Source organism: Giraffa tippelskirchi, chromosome 13 (assembly GCF_054371585.1).
Source record: "Giraffa tippelskirchi isolate mGirTip1 chromosome 13, T2T-mGirTip1v1.2.pri, whole genome shotgun sequence".
Taxonomy (NCBI): Eukaryota; Metazoa; Chordata; class Mammalia; order Artiodactyla; family Giraffidae; genus Giraffa; species Giraffa tippelskirchi.
Genome location: NC_137287.1, coordinates 102,569,888 through 102,591,367, shown reverse-complemented (window position 1 = coordinate 102,591,367; position 21,480 = coordinate 102,569,888). Strand labels below are relative to the sequence as shown.

Below are 21,480 nucleotides of genomic sequence, written 5' to 3'. Positions count from 1 at the left end.
CCCAGAGACGCTTTGGCTTGTGGTGCTTTTTTAAGGCCTCTCTGCCCTGCCCGGTACCATGGGTTGAACGAGGGGTGTATAAAAATGGGGGCCTTGGGAAGCCTCCATGGTACAGGGCTGCAGGCCCTTCAGATGTGAACGTTGAGACACCCACCCAGCGAGACCTTTACACAGGGAACTTAAATCTAACCTTGATAAATAAAACCAAACGTTTATTTACACCAAAGAATTCCAACACTGGATCTTTCACATATGAAGGACAAAGTATTATATATATACACACAGCAAGGGGTGGCAGGGCTGTAACAAGAGAGTTTAGTTTTCCCACAATTACAGGTCTACCATTTCAGTTTCACTGGAGATAGTGGCTCTGCTCCTACCACTCAGATACATTTATAAGCCTGAGGGCAGGTCTTCTCATTGGATGGCATATAAGGGAAGGGGAAGGTAGGAGGAAATGAAGGTAGAAAGCTGAAAATAAACTTCAGTGGCCACATCTCTCATTAGCTCTTAAAGAGTTGCTAGCATGAAACCTACATAGACAATGTTTTTTTTTTCCTTTTGTAAAAAGCAATAAGTTATGCCCAATAACTAACTGAATTCAAAAGGGCCAAGTCAAAGAAAACTGAAAAAGATTTTACCTTCCCCCTCCTACCAGCTATAGAGCATGTTGGGAGATGAAAGGGCAGAGGACAAAGGTAAGGAGTCTGGGAGGGATGGTATTAAAGTTTTAAACTAAACTGAAACTAAATTATAAATGAGCTGGATTTAGATTAGGACAATAAGACATGATTCAAACTGCACGGAAGTTTTCAGGACCTGTCTGCACTTTGGGTAGATTTTCATCATCTCAATGTAACTAAGACACACTTCCACTAGATTCACCAGGAAACCCCACTGAAGCACTTTTGGAGTAAAGTGATATAAGTGACTAGCAGTGTACTGCTCTTATAGGTTGGGTCCTCCCTTCCTCCTTCCCTCCCACTTCCCTTGAAGAAGCTACATTTTAGTAATCTCTGGAGAAAAGCGTGAAGTACAACCCTCCCAGGGTGTGGGATAGTAGGGGAGCAATGGTGAGCATGGGAAGAAATTTCCACCCAAACACAGCAGCTGGAATTGAGGCTGGTTTATCTTTGATCTTTAGTGATAAGAAACTGAATTTGGAAGGGAAGAAAAAAATTTGTCTGTGAAATAGTCCACCTGCAGATAATTTTTCAGGGAATCCCCTGAGTTATGAAAAGTTCGAGTTAAAAAAAAAAAAGAAAACAGAAAAGAAAAAAAAGAAAATCAGCCTATTGTAATTTCTTTTTTTATGACTGAACTACTATAAATCCACAAGCAACGGTTCAGACACGGTGCTTCTGAAGTATTTCATCCCTCCCCGCCAGGCGCAAGCTGCATCAAGGGAGAGAGTGGACTCCCCAACCTCTGCTCAGGCATCAGGAGACAGAAGGGGCCATTACTGTTGAGCGCCGGCGGCAGCTGGAACAGGCATCCCAAGGGGGTTGGCAGCAGCAATCACTGGTGAGCCCGCCAGAGGTCCAAGGGGTGAAGGGGTTGGCACTGAAGAAATCCCTGAAAGAAAACAGCTGACAGTGAGCTAGAAGCACCAACCACAGAACTCTTAAGTCACCAGTTTTTCAAAGCACCTATCTCAAAAGTGACACAATAAATACTCTCTTTATTGAAGGCTTCGCCTTAATTTTTACAAATTAATTTCAAATTAAACCCTCACAAATTAAAATTTAAGTTCCAATAAATTTAGAAGACAGAGAAGGAAATCTAAGTTTGGAGAGTTTGAGCAGTTTGTCCAAGGTGCACATCTAAGCAGCAGGTATGCTTGGATTCCAACCCAAGACTGTCTAAGATGGCACTGTCCAACCAAACCTTCTGCTCTGTAACCTGTACTAACATGACAGTCACTAGCCACATGTGACTACCGAGCATTTGCAATGTGTAACTAAGCAACTGATTTTACAATTTTATTTGACTTCAGTTAATTTAAATAGCCACATGCGGCTAGTCACTACAAACTGAACAGAAGGCTGGAGTCAAAGCTCAGGTGCTCGTGGCCACAGTGCCTAGAGTCAACTGGTGCAGAGAGGATCATTTCTCATCTCTAAGTTAAAAGTGTTTTAGGATTTATTTCCATTTACTTTCTTGATCATATTACCTGTTACACTGCCCTCAGTCAGTTAGTTCTTTAAATTTTCAAAATATTATATATATTTTCTGAATAGGTAATATGGTTACATGACTCAAATAATTGCAAAGAGGATACAGTGAGAAGTCTCCCTTATCCTATGACTTGGCCAACTTACAGCACCATTTTTGGGGGTGTATCCTTCCAGAAATATTTTATGGGTATACTTGAATTTTATAAAAACATGCATATAAGAATCACATATAAGAACTTGATTCTATGTTCTTGCCCATTCCTAGTTTTGAGCATGGTTCTGCATCTTGCTTCTTCTCACCTCACATTACTACCTTAGAGTTGAAGCTACAAAAGAACACGAAACACTCGTTCTTTTCTCCGAGTATATAGTACTCTGCTGAAAGGATGTCCCATAATTCATCTTATCAATTCCTTATTCTACAAGGAGTTGTTTTTAATGTTCTCTGATTACAAATATGGCTAGAATGAGTAACCTTGGGTATGTATCATTTTGCACACTTGCATGATACCCAGAGGTTGAACTCTAGAAGGCAGCTAGTTCTTAAAAAAAAAAAAAAAACTGAGACAACAGCAATTTTTTGAGGGTGTCAGAGTAGGTGCTCTCACAATCACAAGAGTACCCATGTGGATGCTGCCCATATATATAATTCTTAGGGGACTGGCCTATGGTTTCTTTTGGGTAACTGGTTTCTTCTTGGTAAAAACTCACACTAAATCATAATGACTCAACAACAATAAAAAGTAATTGCACATAAACCATTGTAATTTACTAGGCACCCTACAGCTGCTCTGGAAAAAAGAACCATTCTTATACACATATGTACCCATGTACAAACCCCATCTCTACTCTCCCTCATTTTCTTATGTGATGAGGACCACATCACCTACTGCCACCCTAACTTGTGAGATGAAAGGATCTCTTTTCATTCTTAATGGCTTGTTGAGACTTTCAAGTCCCAAACAATTTTCATGATTCTGGCCTCAAAGAGACTGTTGATACTGTAACTCAGTGATGCCCAACCTTTCTGGCACCAGGAACTGATTTCATAGAAGCTAATTTTTCCATGGACTGCAGTTGTGGGAAATGGTTTCGCGATGATTCAAGCACATTGTATTTATTGTGTGCTTTATTTCTAACCCTAATGCCACTGCCGATCTGACAGGAGGTACTGTTCTGTGGCCCAGAGGTTGGGGGGACCCCTGCTCTAACTACTAAGGGATAACAGGTTTCAAAAGCATCCTGAAACCTGGTGGATAGAGCCACACAAGTCAGTATGTTAATAAGGTAATCATTATAGAGAAGAGTCATAGAAATCAGGACACAAAGAAGGAGCAAAATTAAGAATGACAATTGACTTCTATATATACTTTTTTTTTTTAAAAAAAGAAATTTACCAATGACACTGACCTGACATCATATTGGCGCTGCTGACAGGTGTACTGCCCCCTGGCATGCTAGATGAGCCCATTCGAGCCTGGTCCTTCACAACAGTGTCTAGAAAAAGAGACAAAAATGTTAGGTTCTGTTATGCTTGAAGAACTAAACTAATTGTTTAGGGTCTTATAGCAGCCATCCTGATTCTTTACATTTTATTAAGACTCTATTATTCCCCTAATAACAGAATTGAGGTGTCAACTACCTTCACAATGAATTCAACAACTATATAAAATAGAACTATTTTTGCTTAAAACTGTGATAAAGGCCAACTATTAAACTAAATGGTTAGAAAACGAAGTAATCATAGTAGAGCTAATTTCTTAAAAAAAAAAAAAAAAATTGTATTTACTTTTGGCCATGCTGCATGGCATGTGGGATCTTAGTTCCCCAACCAAGGACTGAACCTGTGCCCCCTGCGGTGGAAGCACAGAGTCTTAACCACTGGATTGCCAGGGAAGTCCCAGTAGAGGTAATTTAAAATAAAAACAATCCTGTTATAGTTTAACAAGACAATACAATCTACCCTACCTATCAGTATTATATTAATGAGAATGAATGAGTTTTACTGCAGTTGGTCAAGCTGGTCAAGCATGGTGCCAAATGGGCCAAAACTATAGGTTTGATCAAGTTACTGCTATGATCACAGACTTCACTCTCATCTCAGTCAGTCTGTCAGTCTGCTTCAAGTACAGGAGACTGAGCAAGAATATAATTGATTCACTAAAACACCATCCCACCACTCCCCAAGGAACAATCTGATACTGAAGCTAACATCACAGTGAGGATGCAGCGGAGCTAGCTAAGTGGCATTTTCACTCAAGACAGCAAAGTTAGCTATATTCACAAACCTAGATCAAGGTATTCATATAATTAGATTTTCAAGCCTCTCTGGCTCTCTCCAATGAATGATTAATAGGACAGACACAGGGCTGTATGTTCTAATCCAACCACTCCAAACTAGCCACTGAGAATTGTCACCCACACAGTAAGAAAAGAAGTTTATTTAGGGATGATCATGTGTCAGGTACTCTGTTAGACAAGAATCCTCTCAACAATTCTGCAAAACAACTGCCCATTGAAGAGATCAAGGCTCACTGTGGGTGAAGTAACTTTGCAGCAAGCTAAGTAAGGGAGGCTGGGATTCCAATTGTGTTCTGTGGGTCCAGAGCTTTCTTCACAGCATATATTCTCCCTTGCTCTGTACAGTCTGCTGGGCAGGCCTGCAAGGCTCTGTGGACTGAACAGCTGGACTCACAGAAATAGGGGTGCTCCATGGCCTCTCTTGCAGTGAGCCGTGACTGGTGGTCATATCGCAGCAGCTTGTCCAGGAAATCCAAGGCCTCAGGACTGACAAGGTGCTGGTTTTCACTGTGGACAAAGCGTTCCCATCGCTTACGGGAATGTCTGCAGAGCCAAAACGGAGAATGAGAAATGGACCCAGGGGGAGAGAAGTCCAACACTTCAATCCTACATTTTCCTTAGTGGCTAGCATTCCAGCCAATCACAAAGAGAGGTCAAAACTCAAGAGACTAGTCTTATACCACTCTGCCACTGAAGGCTAACTGGAGAAACTGGAAATGGCAGTGTTGCAGAAGAGAAATCTGCGTCCCCACAATTTTATGAAACATAATTCAGGTTACAGAAGGCTGGGCTGGTTGGCTTCCTGCCAACCCCCACCCATATTCTTGGCATTTCTACCGCTTGGCCCCTAAAAGCCTTTGTAACAAGAAAACCTACCTCTTTCCGTTAAGTGGTGAATGAATTAGTATTGGGTCTAGTCACTACTTTTAGAGTCTATTGTCTGTAAATCAGTCTGAAACATGCACTTTCTATGATTATTTCTTTCTCTTAGAGGGGGTTTTGTCATCTACAGAAGCAAGATAAATCTAGATTTTGATTTCTGACTCAACTACAACCCTTCTATTAGACTCTACAAGGTCAGGGATCCTCTGCCTACAACCTCCACACTCAGACAAGGCTCCTGTCAGTGAATCTGGGAAAATGGCCATTCAATCCAAAGCTTTCATCATAGGCTTGCCTATACAGCATCCTGTAGCAGTGGACCACAGACATTTTACAGACAAAGAGAACATTAACTATTTTGGGAATCCAAAGTATCATTTTACATCCAAAGTGCTTATAGCACAGATGCATAATTTTGTTTCATGACTTACCTGCCCAAGATATCGTTGAAACGTGGATCTAATTCAATGTTGTATTTGTCAATATAGTCATATAAATCTTCTGTCCCCAGAACCTTGGCTATCCTCACCAACTAGAAAGAAGACAAAACCCATACCAAAAGCACATTACATGATTAAATCAACAATGATCAAGTTAACAGAAAGGGACACATAGCTACAGGTATGAATGCTACACCCATTTACTTCAAAGTTCCTTGCACAGCATGAATGGATTTCCACACAACATTCCCTAAATTACTACCAACGTGAACATATCAAAAAGAAAAAATAAACTATTTTATAACCTGGTTCCTTCCCTCTGGTGAAGTCTCATCCCCCGCCACGCACCTCCACCCCAACAACCTAGCTGAAGATGTTACTTCCCTTGGAAAGTTCTCCATTTCATCAGACCACTCACTCCCATTATAACCGCCTTTGTGTATCTTATCTACTCTTTTACTGACATTTATGACTATAATTTATTTTCTTATACATTTGGTTCTCTTACTAGGTAAGACTGTGAAAAACCTTTTGCGGGGCAGGGGACTATTTTTTTTTTCTATATTCTTCAAACCTGTGTGGCACCTAACAAAAAGTTGATGAATTTAACTAAATTCACCCAGTTTTCTTCAACTCATATGAAGAGTAGTCATCTTCATATGAGTTGTAATATGTAAGTCATAGGTAAATATTTACATAACATGCTTGGAATGATAAAATTGCAGAAATGGGAGATTACAACATAGTAGCGTGAAGGCTGGGGGGAAGCTGGTGTGACTACAAAATGGCAAATAAAGGATTCCTGAGGTGACAGAGATGTTCTGGTATTCTGGTTGTATTGATATTAATATCCTGGTTGTGATCCTGTACATAGCCGGCAAAAAGCTCTATTTGGGGGAAACTGGATAAAAGATATACTGTATCTGTCTGTATTAATTATGGCAACTTCACGTGAATTTGCTTCCCTGGTGGCTCAGCTGGTAAAGAATCCGCCTGCAATGTGGAAGACCTGGGTTGGGAAGATCCCCTGGAGAAGGGAAAGGCTACCTGCTCCAGTATTCTGGCCTGGAGAATTCCATGGACTGTATAGTCCAGGCAGTCGCAAAGAGTTGGACACAACTGAGTGACTTTCACATCAATTTACATTCTCAAATTAAATCACTGTACTCAAACAAGGCAACAGTACCTCCCACAAGGCCCTGGAATCATTAACTGAACAAGCCATTAATTGAAAATTATTCTGGGGTTTTACACTCAGAGATTCTAATTTATTAATAGCTCTCAGGTAGGGGTTAGGCATTTGTACTTTAGCAAGATCCATTGCGGTTTCTAAGGAATAAGCAGATCTGGCATTGCTAGGGTACATCAATAAATTTCCCAATAGGAACAACATATATTACCTGATCATAATTGTCATGTCCATGGAAAAATGGCTCCTTCCGGAAGATCATACTTGCCAGCATACAACCCAAGCTCCACATATCCAAACTATAATCGTACATCTGCATTAAAGAAAATGTTGTCATCACACGTGAAATGACAAGATGAATCTTTTCACTTCAAATTAGCGTACCTATAGTAGGATAGCGTTTCTCACCATTATAAATAATGCTGTAAAGAATATTTTTATGTATAAAAAGTTCTTTAAATTCAGTGCTATACCAGAAAAGAAATTTCTAGGACAGAGCTTGAACTTCTTTCAATTCTAAAACAAGCTCTGGAATCTCTGTATTAGAAGTGTCTTTCTCTTCAGTTAGGGTCAAATGCAGATTTATTTATATTCTACTGACATTGTGACAATACACACTAAAGTTGTGGTAGACGAACTGAAGAGATTCATATTTTACACTCCTATAAAAGGGACAGTCACAGATGTGCAAAAATGGCCCACTCAAAACGCAAAATAACATTTTTAGAAAATTACGTGCAAAACATAGGACAAAAATTTTATCTGTCCGTCTCTTCTCACCTGATAGTCTACAAGTAGCTCAGGACCTTTGAAATATCGGGAAGCAACTCGGACATTATATTCTTGGCCAGGATGGTAAAACTCAGCCAAACCCCAGTCTATTAGCCGTAGCTGAAGTGAAAAAAAAAAAAAAAAAAAGATAATAAATGTGTTCTTTCAAGATACTCCCGACAGTGCCATTAGAGTACCCTTTTTTTTTTTTTTTGGGCTACATTGTGTGGCCAGTGGGATTTTTATTTCCCCAACCAGGGACTGAACCTGGGCCCCTGGCAGTTAAGAATTCCCAAAACTACTCTTTTTAACATACAATTATTTTGTGTTTCTGCAAATTTCAACTACTCCTCTGACTAAAATGTCTCTACTATTCAATCTAGACTCCTATTCTGGTGAACATCTCTTTTGAGTTAACTCCTTCAAGGAAATCTTTTCTAATTATGTAAATAGAAGCAACTACTGTCTTTGAACTGCCTCACCCACCAACCTCAGATAAATTTAATAGAACCTACAACTCTTTACTGAATATTTGCTTTCTACTTTTTTTAAAAATATGGACTGTAAGATCCTTGAGGGTAGGGACTGTTTTATTCACCTTTGCTAATTTTTAGAATTCAATGTAATGCTCAGTACACAGGAGAAAAATAAAAATATAGCTCTTACCAAAATAGTATTGGGTTGGTCAAAAAGTTCCTTCGGTTTTTAAGTAAAAATAAAAGACACATTTTTCATTTTCACCAAGCTCTTTATTGAACAACGTATTACCGTTTGGTTCTACTACATCCTGCCATTTCACAATTCCATTTTCCCAACACTTTTTCTTTCTGAGTAAAGAACTGTTCCAGGTGCCTTTACAGTCTTACAGGAAACTGAAGTTTTTTCCACTAAGATAATTTCATCAAGACCAAAATAAACAGACATCTGAAGGTACAATGTCTGGTGAATATGGCAGATGAATGAGAACTTCCCAGCCAAGGTGTTAAACAGTTTTTGCCTGGTTATCAAAGAAACATGTGGTCTTGTGTTATCCTGGTGGAGGATTATGCATTTTCTGTTGACTAATTCTGTAGTGCTGCTTTCAGTTGGTCCAACTGGGAGCTGTACTTGTTGGGATTAATCGTTTAGTTTTCCAGAAGGAACTCATTAGAGGACTCTCTTTCAACCCCACCACATATACAACATCACCTGCTTTGGATAAAGATCGGCTTTTGGTGTGGTTGATGGGTGGTTCATTTCGCTTGTCTCAAGATCTCTTCCATTCCACATTACCGTACAATATCCACTTTCATCATCCGTCACAATTTGTTTTAAAAATGAACAATTTTGTTACGTTTAAGTATAGAGAATCACATGTGGAAATACAGTCAAGAAGGTTTTCTTACATTTAACTTATGCGGAACCCAAACATCAAAGTGGTTAACATAATCAAGCTGGTGCAAAGGATTTTCAATGCTTGATCTGGATATTTTGAGTATGTTGACTATCTCTTGCGTGGTATATAACATTGATTTTTTTCAATCAATGTCTCGATTTGATCGCTATCAACTTCAATTGGTCTACCTGACCAAACAGCATCATCCAGCGGGAAGTCTCCAGTACAAAAGTTTGCAAACCACTTCTGACACAATCAGTCACAGTACCTTCTCCACACACTGCACAAATCTTTTTTTTGCATTTCAGTTGTGTTTTCACCTCTCTTGAAACATTAAAACATAATATGCTGAAAATGTTGCTTTTTTTCTTCCATCTTCAACATTAAAATGGCTTCACAAAAATTCACCAATTCGGCTAAGTTTTTTTAAAAACACACACTGATAACAATGTAATCCAACAAAATTATTTCCAATGATTAAAGACAACTAAGTGCTACTAGAGTCATCGTATGGAGAGATAAACAAACTTTTTGGCCACCCCAATAGTAGCAAGGACAAGAGGCAACCTTATTTGACCTTCATGCAAAGCATGGCCATAACTTGTAGTGTGAGCAGAAGGGCCTGAGTAATGCCTGACTGCTCCAGCACTGTCTCCAAAACTCCAGTTAATTAGGTTAAGTGTCTTCTTTTAGTAAACAAAGGGAAATATAACAAAAAATGTGAAAATGTAGCTTTTTTATAGTCTTTCTCTTCAACATCTTAATATCAGTGCTCCAGAGCTATTCCTGAGCTTCTTGTCTTATCAGTAAGTATTGCCAGATGACTATTTCTGGTCTTGTGGCTTTACAGACAGCATCTCTGCTATTCCCACCTATATTTAGCCCACACCTCTCACCAGCCATCTCTGATCACCTGAAAGACATCTCAGAACTAAAACTGATTATTCACTGCAAAACCTATTTTTCCCAAGGAATCCTCCTCCTCCTCTGTTACCTTGAATGTAATTCCATTTATCCTGTCATTCAGATTAAAAACTTTTCAGCCTGGACTCTTCTCTCCCTTCTACCCCACATCTAATCTGTCAACATATCCTGATGGCTCTATCAGATTCTGACTCTATCATCACATCCACTGCCACAGCCCTGGTCCATGCTATCACCAATCTCTGATTTACTGCAATAGCTGCTTTTCTTAACTGGTCTATCTTTCACTTTTACCCTTGATTTTCCACACAGGAACCAAAATGATCCTCTTAAAAAATATTTTAAAATGATTATAAATTCATAGGAATCTGGAGATGTTCTGTGTACCCTTCACCCAGTTTCCCCTGGTGGTAACATCTTACGTCACTATAGTACAATATTAAAGCCAGGAAACTGATACAATTCAGAGACCTTTCTTTTCAACAGTTTTACATGTGTGTATGCTGCTGCTGCTAAGTCGCTTCAGTCGTGTCCGACTCTGTGCGACCCCACAGACAGAAGCCCACCAGGCTCCCTCGTCCCTGGGATTCTCCAGGCAAGAATACTGGAGTGGGTTGCCATTTCCTTCTCCAATGCATGAAAGTGAAAAGTAAAAGTGAAGTCACTCAGTCGTGTCCGACTCCTAGCAACCCCATGGACTGCAGCCTACCAGGCTCCTCCGTCCATGGGATTTTCCAGGCAAGAGTACTGGAGTGGGGTGCCATTGCCTTCTCCGACATGTGTGTACAGTTCTACACAATTTTATCACATATGCAGATTCATACAGCTAGATTCATATCTAGTCCATGATTAGACAACAGTTATCCTTTACGCTACTCCTTCCTCTCATTTTCTAATCCCTGGCAACCCTTCTGTTTTCTAACTCTGTCATCATGAGAATTATAGAAATGGAACCATCAGTTTAAATTTTTGAGATTGCTTTTTTCACTCAGCATGAGACTTATCCAAGTTGTTGCATCATCAATAGTTCTTACTAATCAGTAATGATACTACAATGGTATAGATACATCAGAGTTTAATGAATCATTTACCCAACTGAAAGTTTCTGTATGGATCTCAGTCTGTTTCTCTGGGATAAATGTCACTGCTGCTGGGTTGTTTGGTAAGCGTATGTTTAGCTTTTAAAGAAACTGACAAACTATAAAACAATATAGACTGACATTCTCCAAAATGAGTGTGCCACCTAACATTCCTACCAGCAATGTATGAGAGATTGAGTTACTCCGCATTCCTGTCTATATTTGGAATTCTTTTTTTAAAATTTTAGCTGTACTAATAGATGTGTAGTGAACTTTTAAATACAGAATGGAGAACTTAACCCTCTGCTCAAACTCTGCATAAACCTCTGTATCTTCAGAGAAAAGGCCTGACAGTGATCTTCAAGATTTTACAAGATATGGTTCTATTTATCCCTCTCGATCTCATTTCCTTCTTCTCTTCCTTGTGTTCATTCTATCCCCACTCTACCCTTGTGCTGTTTCAACATGACAGGCACATTCTTGTCTCAGGGTTTTTGCATCTGCTATGCCCTCTTCTCAAAACTGCACAGCTAATTCCCCTCAAGTGTTCTACAAAATGTCACCTTCCTAACAAAATCTTTTCCTTGTCACCCTGTTTAAAATTGCAACACCCTCTGACACTCCCCATTCCTGTTTTATTTTTCTTCCATATCACTTTTAACTCTGTATCCCACCAGTCTCTCTCAAATGCAAGCTTCTATGGACAAGAATTTTTTGTTTTACACTTACACCCCAGCCTCTAGAATAGTACCCATTACACATAGTGTGTAAATGTGTAACAGGATATTAACTGAATAAATAAATCACCTATATCTCCAAAGCCTGCAACAGAGAGCCATCACTGCATACAAAAGGTGGGCTTGGGTCACCTTAAAAAACAGAAATGTTATACTGCAACTAATACTCATGACACCTGCAGCAGCAGTTTCTGAATATTTCATTCATTTTACAACTGTACATACTTAACCCTCCTAATAACCTAGTGGCATGTACAGCAATTATTATTACTTGTATACCCCCTATAAGAAATAAGAGGCAGATGAGAAAAAGCATTTCCCAAGAGAGTAGTTTTTCAATAAATAAGACTAAAACCCAAATTAATTTTTTACCCACACCACCAATCTCTTTTATTTTTGATAGGAATATGAATAAAGTTTTTAAACATTGTGATTTTTGAAAAGTTTGTTTTATTCTAGTTGATTTACAATGTTGTGTTAATTTCTGTTGTACAGAAAAGTGATTCAGTTATACATATATATACATTCTTTTCCCTATTGTTCACTCACTCTATATATAATAGTTTTGCATCTGCTAATTCCACACTCCCAGCCCACCCCTCCCCCATCCATCTTCACTTTGCATCCAGTCTGAGTCTGTTTCACAGATAAGTTCATTTTATGCCATATTTTAGATTCCACACTGATTTGTTCATTCACTCATTTATCAAACATTTATCAAGTGCCTAATAGGTACCACAGACTATGACAGATGCTAGGGATAAAATGTTGAAAGATGGGTTGTTAACTCTCTTGTGCTGATAAATAAGACTTCTCCTTCTATCACTTTACCTTTCTGTGCTCATGATCAATCATGACATTATGGGGCTTGACATCTCTGTGCATAATCCCCATGCTGTGGCAGTAATCCAGGGCCTGTGGGAGGAACATGTAAAAAAGGGAAGAGTTAGCTTGTATAAGAGATTTTTTTAGTTGAAGTCTTTTACTTTCTCTTCTAGCTTTCCTTCAAGCCTCACAACACTCCCGAGAGTCAAGGTTAGGACAATCACTTCCACAGGTATTTTTCAGAGACTTGGGCAAACCCACGGACTCCAAATTCCCAAGACCTGGTCCTGCAGAGGTATTTCAACATCTTTTTTGTTAAAGACTGAAAGTATATACCAACTGCATCACTTCTAATTTCTCCCTCTTTCCGAGAGCCTGGATTATTTTCACAAACATGAGCCCCTCAAAGGAAGAAACCTGACCTGTACTGCTGCTGCTGCTGCTAAGTCGCTTCAGTCGTGTCCGACTCTGTGCGACCCCATAGACGGCAGCCCACCAGGCTCCGCTGTCCCTGGGATTCTCCAGGCAAGAATACTGGAGTGGGTTGCCATTTCCTTCTCCAATGCATGAAAGGGAAAAGTGAAAAGTGAAGTTGCTCAGTCATGTCTGACTCTTTGCAACCCTATGGACTGCAGCCTATCAGGCTCCTCCGTCCATGGGATTTTCCAGGCAAGAGTACTGGAGTGGGTTGCCATTGCCTTCTCTGACCTGTACTACAAACCTCTTATTCAAAGAATAGTCAATATCTAGCAGCTAAGAGTCTACAACAGAAGTCAGCAAACTATGGTGCTCCCATGGGCCAAATATGACCTGCTGTTTGTTTTTGTGAATGTTTTATTGGAATGTTTTTGTAAATTGTTTTATTGTTTTTAATAGCCACAACTATTTGCTTGCATGTTGCCTGTGGCTGCTTTCAGGCTACAACAGCAGAGCTGAGTAGTGTGACCAAGACCCTATGACCCACAAAGCCAAAAATTTTTAAACCATTTGGCCTTGTAAAGAAGTTTGCAAACTTCTGATTTATGACATCAAATCCAATTTGAAAACAAAGTCCAACTTCAAACTAGTGAGTGGCATAACTTCTGGAGTTTTCTAATCCAGGCCTTTAAGCCAGCTGAAGCCACTAGCCAAGTTTTTGTCCTTTCTGAAGGGCAACTTGGGTTCCTATGATACCGAGGGTTAGGCAAGCATATCCTTAACTTTGTGAAGTCCTGCGTGCCACAAGACTGCATAAGCCAATGAAAGATAAAATAGTTTTGCTGGCATAGTTTCTCTAAGGTACTTCTATAGTTCAAATGTAGGCTTTACGTCAACCCTCATTTATTAAGGCACTAGCCAACTCTTAGCAATTTTCTTACCTATAAAGCTGATCTTTTGAATACTGGAAGCAATATATTTGGTGATTCCACTTTAGAAATCAAAGCTCATTCTAAATCAGCAACTTTTAAGCAGAGATTCACATAATCCCTAGGACAACAGCTCTTTGAGGGTTAAGTCAAAGTTTACTGTTTTATTTGCCCAATTTTAAGTGAAATAAAGTACATCAGAAGCCAGTACCTCAGGAATTATTTTTGATAGAGATTATGAATGTTTGTTAAGGAGTCTTTTAACCTCTCTTCTAAATACCCTTTTCAAAGCATTATAAATTATATTCCTACTAGACCCTACCTTTCAATCAGCATAAGAGTTCTGATGCTATTAGTTTATTAAGTACTTATATAAACAGATTCCCCCACCCCAACATATTTTACAAAGTCAACCCACTGGCTTTTCTACAGTCATTTGGATTATTTAACAAAGGGGAGATCAATCCAAAGATATTTAGTATTCAAGAATTCCTTACCTTCAGAATCTCATACATGTAAAATCGAATATCATAGTCTGTTAACGTCTGGTACAATTGCTGTTAAAGACAAATGCAACATTTGAGCCATGAAATAGTACTGAAAGGAAGGCAACTTCTCATCCTCATTTGTAGTAATTCAAATCAAGACTTGGCTCATGTACCACTGTTCTAAGACCTGTCTGTTTATCTGCCTGTACTTCTCCAACATAACATTAACTTTAAAGAGATACTCTATATGTAAAAGTGAAGAACTACTTAAGCTCATATCGTTCAAACTATAATCTACTTTTGGAAGCATACCAGTTTATATTTGCAACATGCACTGATAGACCTTTTCAGCTTAGTTTGTTTTTCATTTACCTCCAGATCTTCTCATAAAAGGAATGTGGGCAATGACATAACCTCCTTAGTAAGGAATTAACCCACCTTTGGCCTACACAGTCACAGCCACTGCAGATCACCAGTGGGTATGCAGATGGCTTGTTGCCAAACATATCAGGACAATTTAACAGAACTATTTCTGTCCCAATTTGAAAGTAAACTTTTCTTCCTTGTTTTCCTCCTCTCAGCATAAGAATTCAATCATTTATTGACATCCAACATTCTTGATACTGGACTTGTGCAAAGGCAAATCAAATATTTCTGCAAGTTAAAATCCAAGAGAGTGCCCACATTCTTCTACTGTACTGGAACTGAGAATTGTTTGAAATTGGCTGGAAGTCAGAGATACCTGTTGCAGGAGTTTGTGTTTTAGCAGAATTTACTACCACCCTTTCTTTCCTATCCATCTCTTTTTAAGATCAAGAGCCCCAAGTTTCTGAGGAATTCTAAGGTATAAGCAAGCAGTCCTTGCTTTTATATATACAATATATTCCTTCTTGAACTTTGTCATTTTTAAAGCAAAATGCTGTAAGGCCAGATCCTGATTAAACATGAGCTGTTGCTTTCATTAAGTTTGACATCAGTGGAAACTGTCAAATGAATGGTAAACTGTCAGATGGTGACAAACCTATGCACTGGTCATTATAGAGCATTAAACAAATAAAAGAGCAAAATACAAGATGTGGAAAGTGGGCACTGTACAAGAGTATGTCTATCTTTAAATTAATACTATCAGGATGAAAAGCTCTTTTAAAGCAAGTTAGAAAGACGCTCTTCTAACAGTAACATCCCTAAAAGGTTTTTTATGTGGCCTAAAACCCAGCTTGAAATGGTTGGTTATACATTATACCTTGAAGTCTGTGTTGTTTACGTGTTCAAAAACCAAGGCGGGAGTTCGTGACTAGGGGAAAGAAAAAGAAAACACACATTAGCAATAGACCTGGCAGCTTTAGTGGGCACAATGTTTGTGGACACTACGTGGTGAAACTGGCAGTCCTAGCCTCAGTAGTAGGAAACCCTCTATTGCTACAAGCCCTCCCCACTCTGATTATCACCACACTTAGGTCACTTTGGGGATGGATTTCAAACAGAAGACATTGAGCTGAAGTCTCACCAGGCTCTAGGCAGCCCGACAATGCGCCCATCGCCCATCGGCATCGGACCTGAGTTTGCAAAATGGATTAACACATTTCAGTTTCCAGTGCTATCAGTCTCTTAGCCTAGAAGAATAAGAAATAGTCTGTGGGTGGAGGTCTCTTTGAAAGAAAGACCCAAACTAGTCAAATGGAATAACTGATTAAGCACTTTTCAAGCAGGACTTAATGGCAGAGGGAAGAACAGAAAGAGGCCAGTTGTGCTCAAGGTCAAACACCACCTCAGCCCTTGTGGGCCTTACTAGTGCCTATTATACTCACCACAGGGTCTTTTACAATGTCTGCCAGTGTGATGATGTTGGGACCGCCTCGTAAATTCTCCAAAATCTTTATTTCACGCTTGATTTTCTTCTTCTTTACTGGCTGAAAGGGTAAAAGTACATCATTAAAAAAAATTATTTCAGGATATTTCAACAGGTAGTATAATACACAAATGGCTTGCTTATGAACTCCTTGAAGGAAGGAAATGTGCCAGACTCATCTCTGAATACCCCTCTCCCTAGTCCTGTGCCAGGTACTCTGCAGCTACTTAGCAATACTGAATTGAAAGAAAATCAAGATTTCTACTCCAAACACCAGAACTCTGCAGAATTAGCATTTAATTCTGATGATCATTCTTAATGTGTTAACATTAGAATGAAACATGGGGCTCTTTCCATTCCTTCCTCGAAGTCTTATTAAACACCCTACAGAAATGAAGGAAATCAGGACCAGTAGCAAAGATGGCCAAACTATCTTTGTGCAGTATAACCTTTTGGGTTAAATGTGGGCCTAGGAGTCAGACTGCCTAATGTGACTCCTACTTTCATTACCTGCTAGTTGTGTGCTTATGAACAAGTTATATAACCTCTCTAAACCTTTCATTACAGGTAAAACAATCAATAAGAATACTTATAAAATTAATGCAAGACTCAAATGAGACATCTAAAAAGATCTCAGAATATGGCTGAGAAATAGTATCTGTTTAGCCTTATAACCAATGTATCTTTCATATTTCTTTGTCTTCACCCACAATTTCCACATCTGTTTTAGTAGAAATCGCTTTCATTTTTCTGAGAAGGGCTGTGGTCCAAATGCACCTCCTCTACAAAGTCTTCTTTCTAAACAGTCTAAAACAGTGCTGGTCCAAAGAAATACAATGCAAGCCACATGTTTATTTTATTTTTATTTTTCAATCTATTTTGGCCATGCCATGAGACTTGTAGGATCTTAGTTTCCTGACCAGGGAGTGAACTCAGAAGCCATGGTAGTGAAAGGACAAAGTCTGAACCACTGGACTGCCAGGGATTTCCCCATGTGTGTGTTTAAAATATTCTAGCACCCACATTTAATATTTTAGGGCTAACAAAAAAATATCCAAAATCTTATCATTTCAATAGGTAAATCAAAATAAAAAATTACTAATGAACAATTTTACATTCTTTTTTTTGTACGAAGCCTTTAAAATTGCTGTATTTTATCCTTACAGCATATCTCAATTTGGATCAGCCATATTTCAAATGCTCAGTGTGACCTGTATCTGCCACAATGGACCATGTGAGTCTTTCCTATCAGTTTTGGTCACCTCAGACTACTGACACACAGTATACACTTCTTAGAAATTATTGTAAGCATATAACATCTCTTCTTTAACAAGACTACTGGTTACTAAACTTTGATGATCAACCTGGATTTTTTAATATACAAACTGTACAGACCCACTGAATCAGAATCTTGAGAACAGGGCTGGAGATCTATTTTTAGACATTTCACAGGTTGATGATTTAGGATTAGGAACTACCAAACAATACTGCAGACTTTTTAAACTTTGAGTCCTAAGCACATGGTACAGTAGAAAGGAGAAAGTTTTGGAAACAGACTGTCCTCAAAACTTGGCTTTGTAGCTGTGCAGCTTTGGGAAAAACACTTAAGTGTTTCTGACCTTTACACCTGCCTTGCAGAATTGTGATGTAAATACCACAGCTAGAAAAGGGCCCAATGTGGGGACTTCTCTGGTAGTTCAGTGGCAGAGAAGTCGCCTGTCAATGTAGGGGACACAGAGAAGTCGCCTGTCAATGTAGCCAGACTATCTCAATGAAGTTGCCTGGGGAGATTTCACATGCTACAGAGCTACTGAGCATGCATGCCAAAACTCCTGAAGCCCGTGTGCCCTAGAGCCCGTGCTCTGCAACAAGATAAGCCACTGCACTACAACTAGAGAGAAACCCCTGGTTGCCGTAATTAGACAAAGTCCATGAACACCAATGAGGACCTCGGGTGGACAAAAAAAAAGCCCAATGCAAAGTAGGCATTCAATAAATGAAAGCTATTTTATTATACTAACAGTGAATTCCATTTTTAATTCAATCCGTGGCCTCAGCCTTGCTTCTATTAGAATTCAGTACATTGGGTGGGAAACTTAGCTAATCCTAAGTTTTCTTTTTGCTTCAACTCTATCCTTCTCATCTGCTAGAGTATCTAAGAGATGTTTCTCCTCTCCAGGAAAGTCAAAGTGTTAGTTGCTCAGTTGTATCTGACTCTTTGCAACCCCATAGAATGTAGCCTGCCAGGCTCCTCTGTCCATGGAATTTTCCAGGCAAGAAAACTAGAGTGGGTTGCCATTCCCTTCTCCAGGGGATCTTCCTGACTCAGGGATTGAATCCAGGTCTCCTGCATTGCAGGCAGAATGTGTACCATCTGAGCCACCAGGGAATCCCCTCTCTCCAGGAACTAATCCATTAATCTCTCTTCTGTTTTCTACTAATTGCTGTATCCCTACTGCTGGTTGATGGCAAATAGCTTCTGGTTTACAAAACGTTTTTCCTATACAATCCTTTAAAATCTATAAACTTACAAAAGCTAGTTTGTGATAAACTGGGCAAGTCACTTAAACCCTAATTTAATGTGATCAATGTAAATTTTGTCTTAATAAATGGGAGGAGATTAAAAAAAAAATCTTTCCAAACCACCCATCACTAAAGACCATCAATGGCTCCCATCAACCTAGAAGAGACAAAAACTGTAATTTTTAGGCTGGAAGGAAATGCAGAGGTTATCTTTTCCAGGTCATCACTAATTTATTCTCCCTTTCCAAGTTTACTTCCTATGTATGGTCACATGACAGCTTCCGTATGAAACATTTCTCTCACTTATTCCTCTTTTCTTATCTTGTGCATTCTAGATTATGCTTCCCTCCCACCCTCCCATGCACACCAATCCAAATCTTCCTCACTCAGGCCCTGAAAACAGTTTCAGGGACCTTTCCCCAAGCACTACCACTGTCTTCTACACTGTAAGACTCACTATCTGTGCCTTTCATATGACTCTAAATGATCTGTCACCTCAGTCTATCATACACTTTTCTGTAGGATAATCATTTTATAACAGAACTTCAGTCTCCAAAGTATATATCTATATACAATTTTGTGTTTGATCCTAATAACTCTGAGAAAGACAGGTACAGCCAGACTATCTCATTTTCACAGATAAACACGTCTTAAAAAAACAACTACCATGGCTAATTACTTTTAAAGTGGGATTGGAATAGTCTGGATTTCAGCCTAGTTCTCTTTGTACACACAATAAGATATAAATACTTAAACTCTCTGGTTCCTGAAAGGTATGCCAAACACCCCAGAAAATTCACAGGTGCTCTGTGGGCTTTTTAATTTTTGATGGAAGCACCAGTTAATACTTGTTGTCTTGCCAGTCACTGAGCACACCACCCAGCTTAAGGTAGTTTACAGTTTCAAAATTACACTGCACTACACTCTCTTTGATGGCATATTTTTGTGAAGCTTGCCTTTCAGCAGTTGCTGTGACAAAAAGCAAGCATTATGCAAAAATCAGTGTGGAACAGGAAATGAGGCTACCGATGTCCAGTGTGATTCCAACATATGAGAAGCCGTGTAGCGACTAATAGGTATACATATCCCAATAGTAATTAATTATGGTGACAGAAGAATAAAACAAAATTACTCTTCTCTTTAACTTCATATGTATAATTTTTTAAAAGGCTACCAAGTTGAAACATATTTATTTGGACTTCACTTAATAAACAAAACTATTTCATTTGGCTTAGGGGCACCATCAAAGTTATTGAGGCAATATGGGTGCTATAAATTGAGAAAGTCTGCTTCTGTGGGCCCTCTGCTTCTTGTGTCAAATATGGAAAAGTTTCTATGGTAAGGAACTATATGCTAAGTTCCTGGTATGTGACAGTGCACAGTACAGTTATAACTAAAACAATCTGTACAGCAGTAGCCCATGGGCCAATGTGGCCTGTACAGTGTTCTATACGACTTGAGTCAAAAAACTGCTCTTGCTTCAGTTTCCTGATTTGTCAAATGAAGATAATCGCTTCTATCAACTTCAAAGGAACAATAAAATAAAGGCATTAAAAGCACTAGAAAAACACCTTCAAATGCTACTTAAAACTTCTGAATTACAATCTTTTTGTACTTACCTTGAGGATTTTAACAACAACTTTTTCATTATTTGTGATGTTGATGGCTTCAAACACTTCACTGTATTTACCCCGACCTAATTTTCTAACCAGCTGGTAGTCATCTTGATTTCTGGGAACAAAAAGAATTAAAGTGATTTACAAAGTTCAAATTATCAAGTACTAATTCAATTTACAAAATTGTCAAGTGTCAGTCGCTCAGTTGAGTACAACTCTTTGTGACCCCATGGATTATAGCCCGCCAGGCTCCTCTATCCAAGGGATTTCCCAGGCAAGAATACCGAAGTGGGTAGGCCTTCCCTTTTCCACCCAGGGATCAAACCCTGGCCTCCTGTATTGCAGGCAGATTCTTTATCATCTGAGCCAGCAGGGAAGTCCATACAAAACTATACCCAGTAGAGTAAAAGAAATAAGAGGTATTTCAAATAATCCCTTAATTGGTTTCTCTGTATTTTTTTTTAAGTTGGTCAATTAAAAATGTGTCTTCCAAACCCCAGAATTAAAAAATTTAAGTCTTTCAGTTATTCTTTCAAATCCCAAGCTGTTTATATTTCTACTGACATACCACACATAGATAGCTTGTATTGGGGTTGGTTATGTATGTTTATCTCCAACAACAGACAGCTTTCCCTTGGAAAATAATTTTTATTATATTCCTGTCCCCCACAGACTTGCCCACTGTTGGCCTCTAGCAAGAAGTCAATACCTGCTGTAAGAATACTTCAATTCAGCCACACTTAGGGAGTTGCTGATTTTTAATGGGTCTCTCTGCAGATAAGTGGCTTTCAAACATATAGGTTTGACCTCCAACTTGTTCTCCAAGGCTCTGAGGACAGTTCATGTACTGGAGTTTGCAAACCACACTACAGAACATGAATCATAGGTTTGGTGTTCCTCCTGCTACTTTCACCCACATTCCAAGACCACTAAGCAATATCTGAGGTGAAAAGGAATA

General features: G+C 39.0%; 1 protein-coding gene across 5 annotated transcripts in view; it reads right to left on the bottom strand.

The window, feature by feature from the left end:
• Positions 1–191: 191 nt before the first annotated feature.
• The window catches only part of CSNK2A1 (casein kinase 2 alpha 1), a 54,677-nt gene continuing 33,388 nt past the window's right edge, over positions 192–21,480 (bottom strand). For 2 of the 5 annotated variants that reach the window (XM_081560653.1, XM_081560652.1), the window contains 11 exons: positions 20,526–20,637; positions 16,343–16,444; positions 15,778–15,828; positions 14,544–14,603; positions 12,707–12,790; positions 7,770–7,880; positions 7,201–7,302; positions 5,792–5,892; positions 4,873–5,021; positions 3,584–3,674; positions 192–1,575 (listed from right to left, as the gene is read on the bottom strand). In XM_081560653.1, coding sequence (XP_081416779.1) covers positions 1,440–1,575; positions 3,584–3,674; positions 4,873–5,021; positions 5,792–5,892; positions 7,201–7,302; positions 7,770–7,880; positions 12,707–12,790; positions 14,544–14,603; positions 15,778–15,828; positions 16,343–16,444; positions 20,526–20,637 — 1,099 coding nt within the window. In that variant the 3' untranslated portion in view covers positions 192–1,439. Of the gene's footprint in view, positions 1,590–3,574; positions 3,675–4,872; positions 5,022–5,791; positions 5,893–7,200; positions 7,303–7,769; positions 7,881–12,706; positions 12,791–14,543; positions 14,604–15,777; positions 15,829–16,342; positions 16,445–20,525; positions 20,638–21,480 lie in introns of all 5 variants that reach the window. The other 3 variants (XM_081560656.1, XM_081560655.1, XM_081560651.1) reach the window with 2 other exon arrangements.